Here is a 6,494-nt window from a genome sequence, read left to right on the forward strand (position 1 = left end):
TTACATGATGAAAGGAAACAACGTCAGTGTGAGACGTGGGTTAGGGAAATGCATTTAATGAAAGTCAAAATTGAATCTCTTGTCAGGGAAATTAAGTTATCTTTATGTGGTCATGGGCGAGCAAGCACTTAATTGATACAATGTGATAAAACAGTTGTAATGTAGTAGCCCGGTCCACTTACTATTCCCCACTGCCTACTTAGGAAAGCCTCACAATTAAATATTTACATCGGTGCGCAGCAATCATACAAAAAGACCAAACAAATGCTAATACATAGGCTAGGTAAAACATTAAATACAAACGATTATTCGAATGCATACAAAGTTTTCACATGGAAGAAAAGAGCTTTTAAGAACCCACTAGGCAAATTAGTAGTGAACGTGTCCAGATATGGCCTAATGCCTTTAACTGCCTAGGCTAATTTATTATATTCCATTTCATAAATTAATGATCTCTTGCTCTAAGACAATTAAAGTCGTCACACTTTGGCTACCAAGGCCTCCACATGGACTTAGAATAATACATGGTTGCAGTGCTAGGGGTGTCTTGGTGTTCCACATCTGTAGAGATGTGACTCTGCTCACTGTCCGTCTCATCCAGGTCGGAGCTGAGGTCATCGGAGGTAGTAGAGGGAGACGGTGAGAGGGCAGAGGTGCTTCCACTGGAACCACTTCTTCCCCCAGGTGACAGCATTGCTTCACTTGAAGTGCTGTTCGGTGAGTCTGACATCAAATCCGACAGAAGATCTTGGAAACAATCTTCATCATTCAAAGGCATGCATTCTAAAAGATGGTTTAAGAGGTCTGCTGCTATCGTGGCGTCGATCCCTGGGCAGTTGGACACGAAAGTGTGGACTTCGTGCATGCACTGAATGTACCCAGCTGCAAACCTTTCACTTGCCTCCCGGTTAACATTCTCCGTCTCTGTTGAAATCAAAACAAGAGTGTCAAGCGAATACAACCCCGCTCTAAATGACCGGAACTAGCCTATGTTTTATTTGCTTAGGTCACAAACCTTTCGCACGATTTTGAAGAATGGTCTCCACACGTTTAACAGTCATCTCTAAAACCTCAGCATTCTCCATTTTTGATGGTGCCTAAGGATAAAAAGGTTGAGAAAAAAATAAACACCAGAGGTTTGTGTTTTGCGCCTCGGCTGAGGTTAACGCTTTATAAACTGACCTAGGCTACTTGAAAATGTGTAGGCTACTATACTGAGAAGAATAACTTACATCTATGTCTGCCAGCAGTGTTCTGAGCTCTTGCAAACTTTCATTGATGCGTGCCCTTCTCTTTTTCTCCACCAATGGCTTTCTCGTCTGTTAAATGATTTCAGCAGATGGACACTATTAGACTCAAACCACTTGTGAACACGGTATTCCTATTCTAACGCATTTTTTATTCTTACCTTTCGGTCTCCTTTAATGCCGTAATATTCGTCTTCACTCCGACTGAGTTCCGATTTAGAGGCAGGGGCCATGTTGCTATCCCGTACAGAGGAATGGAGTCGAGAACAGAATGCAGGCTACCGTTACGATCTTGAATGGTGCAGATGGCAGATGGTAGGCGAGCACCGTTAGAGACAAAGATCCACACACTGCGCGCTAACAAGCACTACATATACTGTGCAAAGTGGGCAATTGTAGAAGGCATTTATGAGGCCCCATTTACATGTGAATGGAAGGCTTGGCTGCTTGCGCTACGAGGTGACTGCGGACGTGGAGAGACCAACCAATCAACGACTGAGCCTTTGTCTCCCTATCCAAGCCTAGAGTGCAAGGACTTTTCAGCCAACAGTCCTGTCCCGTTGATATCGAGAACTTCAGCTCTCGAGGGCAGATCTTAATTCGTGACATCAAATTTCATTCATAGCCTACCTTGCACACTTCTAATGATTCTAACAACAAACCACCGTTTATGTGTTTGCATCAAAGAGACTGCTTATTAGGCCTAATAAGAAAGTCGGTTTCTGTAGAGGTTTCTAAATAAATACAATCGCAGAGCATTTACGCAGGCCTATCCTTCCTAGCTCTTTTTTGAGCGCAGCATCTGCCTAACCCGTACCCTTACACAGACCACCAATTTAACAGCTTGCAAATTTACCCTTATTTACTAATACACGGAATAAGATAACCAGACCAACTTCCATTCGCGACGCACGAATAAAAATGCCCAAGCCTTTCAAAAATTCGGTTCAACTGTTTTCAGGCTAGACTATCACAAATTGTTCGTCGCAGTTTGGTCTTGTACAACAAAACCCATCTTATTAGCCTAATTAGAGATTATGGCCATAGAACAAAAAACACCTAACATTGGCACTGTCTGGTTACTTCCGGTTTCTGGACTGGTTGCAGTTCCTCCTCAGATTCCACTTGAGGGCGCTCGCAGGCGAGCTCAGAATGCATGGAGGTCTATGGAGCTTTACCCCTCAATTAGTCAGGGGGCCTATGTGGTTTCTGTGGGTTTAAAATGTTAATTTTTGGAGAGTGGTTGGGCTGTCTTTAGAGGTCATTGAACATGGAGAAAAATTATGTTTCCATTTTTTTTACCTGTTTCACCCTATTTTTTTAAATTGTATATTTCATTGTAATTAACACCATACATTTCACCTAAATAACTGGCTATGTTGAATAAAGTTCACAAAACAGTTATTTTCAACAGTATGATTGTATGTCAGTATTATGATTGTATGTCAAACAATTAGAGATAAGATCAATAACCAATCAGTTTCACCAAATGCACACTCCATTGCTGAAAGATAGCAAAAACATAACAGAATCACAGATGAGACCTCGAACAACGTTTAATTCATTTACATATACACAACATATTAGATCTCACCTCCACAATTTTCTCATCAAAATCTACAACTAGTCTACTAGACCCTATTCCTACTCACCTTCTTAAGACTGCTCTCCTCTTTCTGGATAATGTTTTGCTCTAGATTATAAATAATTCAATGCTATCTGGGCACCGCAGTCGTTTCAGACATCAGTTATTAAAGGTCCAGTATGTAGGAAATAATGGAAAATAAACTGTAACCATTCCAAAAATGATCACCATATGTTGTCAGAGTGTAAGGAAACACGATGAATTGAAGTAATGGCTTATTTGACAACATTACTCTAACCCGTAAAACCCCGTAAAACCCATGAAAAAAATGAGTTACGGGGCGGAATCTCTTGGAATTTTCGTTTATGTTTTGAACGATTAATTCTAGAATAGCGTATTAATAATGGGCTAGCGCATCCTCCTATTTGGGTTGCCAAATTAGCAAAGGCCAACTGTCAACAGCTGTCAGTTGTAGTCATGAACGCCAATGAGAGGCAGGAAAATTTCCAAAATTAAAACAAGAAACAAATTAAGTGGACATCAGAGGAGCTTCCTGAGATGGTGACGTCTTCGTCGAACGAAGAATATCAAGTCTGACGCAGAGCTAGCAATATCTCTCCACAACAGGTAGCCTAGGCTAAACTTCATCTGCATCGCTAACTTCAGCGAAATATGTTACGTTGGTTAAGAGGTATTTTTTGTTTTCACTGTTTCCGTAATGTGTAGCTGGGTCATGGTTGGAGAAACGTTAAAGCAGATGCAGGTCAACTAATGTTAGCTAAGTCTTCATTACATCTGGCAACCCAGAAGAGGCTCGCGTCTGGTAGTCTTGAGAATGTCCTACAAATCGCACCTTTAAGCCCTCCCTCAAAAAACCTAACCTTGTATCAATACTGGTCCTCCTGGACCTCAGCGCTGCCTTTGACACCATAGACCATGACATACTAGGCTTGAAAATTTGATAGGCATCGACTCAGCATTCTTTTGGTTTAGATCATACCTTCCAGTGTTGCGCGGTCTGCCCGAAATTAAGCGGTCGCCCGCGGATGACCGCGGTCACCCGCGGTTATGAGTCATAAACAAAATATTTTAATGATATTCGGGTCATTTGCGGGCGGGTCAGTTAAAATTAATTAAATATATATTTTCTACAAATAGGCCTACTTAAAATATCACGAGAAAGCTAGCATCAATACAGTAAAGCATCAATACAGTAAAGTCAACAGTAAAGAAGCAAGACGCGAGTTAAAATAATAAAGACACCCCTTCAGGAAAAGCGATATAGGCTATGGTTATGGTCTAGGCCTACTTCTTGTGAAGCCATTTAAAAGTATGACAGCCAAAACGGGCAGCCTGCAGGAATAAATGTTATGGCACAGACTACACAGCCATATCTACCGTTATGTATAGGTTCGCGCATGCATAAAAGTTACCTTAGTTCGTTGTGTTTGTGACTTTAAACAGTGGATGTGCTTTAGTAAAGCTTTGTGTTTCATTCAGCATTATAAACCAGTTCTTACGCTAACGTTTTGACCAGCAATGTATCTCTCTTGCCTACCTCGCCTCACCATTTCTGTTTTCGAAAGAAAGATGTATGTCCATGGCCTTCAAATCTTATCCTAGTGTTCTTATCCTTTGTGCGTTGCGTGCGTGCTTGCGCTCTTATTCTCATTCTTTCTCCTGCGCAAACATTATGTCCTGCATGCTTACTGCGTGTAGTTCTACTGCATCAAGTTTCGTAAATAAATTAGTTTGTTTTTACAGAAATGGCCTACTGTCACACTGCATGCAGCCTATAACCAAAAGCACACATTTTGTAAATAAGCGGGTTGAATTCGCGGGTCGGGTATAATTTTGTCCTAATTAATATTCGCGGTCCGAGTTGCGGTCGGGTTGATTAAAATATCGGGCGACCGCGGGCCGCTTGTGACCAAACCCGCGCAACACTGATACCTTCCTAACCATCAACAATTTGTACAAGTCCATAATAAACCATCTACCCAGATTATGGTAAAATATGGAGTGCCTCAAGGCTCAATACTGGGGCCCCTGTTGTTTAGCAGATGATACACAACTATACCTCTCCATAAAACCTAATGAATTAACCCTTTTAGCCAAACTTGACACATGTAAGAGATATAAAGACATGGATGACGAATAATTTCCTGCTTTTGAAGTCAGATAAAACAGAAGTCATGGTTTTAGGTTCTAAAAAGATGAGGGATATCCTATCCACATCACAGGCTACATATAGTGATCTTTCAATAAGGAAGTCCTTATTCTTACCAGATGCCAAGAAATAAATCCATGCTTTTGTCACCTCAAGGATATTGCAATGCTGTGGCAATGCTATTACGCTGTCTGTAATAATACCTGTCTAAAGAGCTTACAGCTTATACAAAATGCAGCTGCTCACACACACAAAAAATATGAACATATTTCCCCCATCCTAGCATCTTTACACTGGCTACCTGTTAAAAGTCATTGACTTCAAAATATTACTTATATCTCTTGGTTGATTGCCTGCATTGAAAGAGGACAGCTTTTTCATGTTAGAACTATCTATGTTTTTTTTCAATGATTATGTATTTGTAAACATTATAAAATCGAAATAAATAATAGAAGAGATGTATACTAAATCTTTGGGATAGTGGAAAGTATTATTGATCCCTATCCTGAGTGAGAGTGGTGGCGCTAGCCAGGCTAGAGTGAGAATGTATTGTGCCAAACTTCATAACGTAGCCTAATTTAGCAACAGTGCCGTCAGCTGAGCTAGCTGCAAGTTACCAGTGAACGGTAACTTGCAGCTTGGAGCTTGAGCTCCAAGCGGATTTGTACACACAGCCTTAGGCCTACAGCACTGTTTACAGCTCTTCGAGTCATGGTAAAATGTATTTTTTGGTACAGCTAATTTAGATAAACTTATGGTGTGGGTGCTTGCATTTCTTTTGGTTTGTATAGAAATTAATATTAAGTGACAGATACACGTAAGAGGTTGGACATACCTGACGGTAATACATGTGACATTCCGATAGCTAACTTAAAATGGACAGATTTGTCACATTTTATCGGTGCATGGCTCGAGCCTCATATGGGCAACAAAGCCAAACGTCGAAAATATGATGAAAACTCATTGCATTGCATAGCACCGATTTAAGTGGCTTCCCGACAAACACATCCCCGGACCTATGCGGACATTCACAACGTCCCCGATTGGTCCCGAACATCATGTTCTCTAGCGGACGTTCGGGTGACCTTATTGACGTCCGGAGCAAGTTATCCTTTGGTTATTGCGTGACGTCCGGTGCAGGACTTTCTGGAGACGTCACCGTCAGGTCCCTCGGATGACATTTGCATTTGGTCATTTCAAAGACGTCCTAAGGACCCGACAATAACGTTATACCGGGGACATCAAGGGGACGTTTGTTTATTCACACATGGCAACGGAGTTGAGAGCGCTCTGGCTACAGCCTGCAGGATGGAGACATCATATCCATGCGCGACCTCACGTTACACGTCATTACTAGCAACATTGAGGTCAGTTAGGGTCAACTCCACAGCATTCGGAAGAAATGCACCATTCCTTTTCACCGATGAAAGTAAGTAACATTTTTGGCTGTGTATGTAGCTGATAAAGTTTTCAACAGAGCCCGTCTACGGAG

The 6,494-nt window shown here is 41.5% G+C and overlaps 1 protein-coding gene across 1 annotated transcript; it reads right to left on the reverse strand.

The window, feature by feature from the left end:
* Positions 1–40: 40 nt before the first annotated feature.
* Positions 41–2,319, reverse strand: hes6 (hes family bHLH transcription factor 6). Its single transcript, XM_076296009.1, has 4 exons — positions 1,409–2,319; positions 1,233–1,319; positions 1,016–1,097; positions 41–924 (listed from the first exon to the last, which is right to left on the reverse strand). Exons 1-4 carry the CDS (start codon positions 1,478–1,480, stop codon positions 491–493), a joined length of 675 nt encoding a protein of 224 aa, XP_076152124.1. The 5' UTR covers positions 1,481–2,319; the 3' UTR covers positions 41–490.
* Between the last annotated feature and the right edge of the window lie 4,175 nt (positions 2,320–6,494).

This window comes from Alosa pseudoharengus, unplaced genomic scaffold (assembly GCF_046254945.1).
Source record: "Alosa pseudoharengus isolate Yale_2024_CS ecotype anadromous, Long Island Sound unplaced genomic scaffold, YU_APseudo_1.1 YU_APseudo_1.1_scf_2, whole genome shotgun sequence".
Taxonomy (NCBI): domain Eukaryota; kingdom Metazoa; phylum Chordata; class Actinopteri; order Clupeiformes; family Clupeidae; genus Alosa; species Alosa pseudoharengus.

Coding starts and splice junctions, on each gene's coding strand:
- hes6 (XM_076296009.1), bottom strand. CDS start 1,480: ATGGCCCCTGCCTCTAAATCGGAACTCAGTCGGAGTGAAGACGAATAT. Junction 1,320..1,408: donor GCATTAAAGGAGACCGAAAG/GTAAGAATAAAA, acceptor ATCATTTAACAG/ACGAGAAAGCCATTGGTGGA. Junction 1,098..1,232: donor CACTGCTGGCAGACATAGAT/GTAAGTTATTCT, acceptor TTTTATCCTTAG/GCACCATCAAAAATGGAGAA.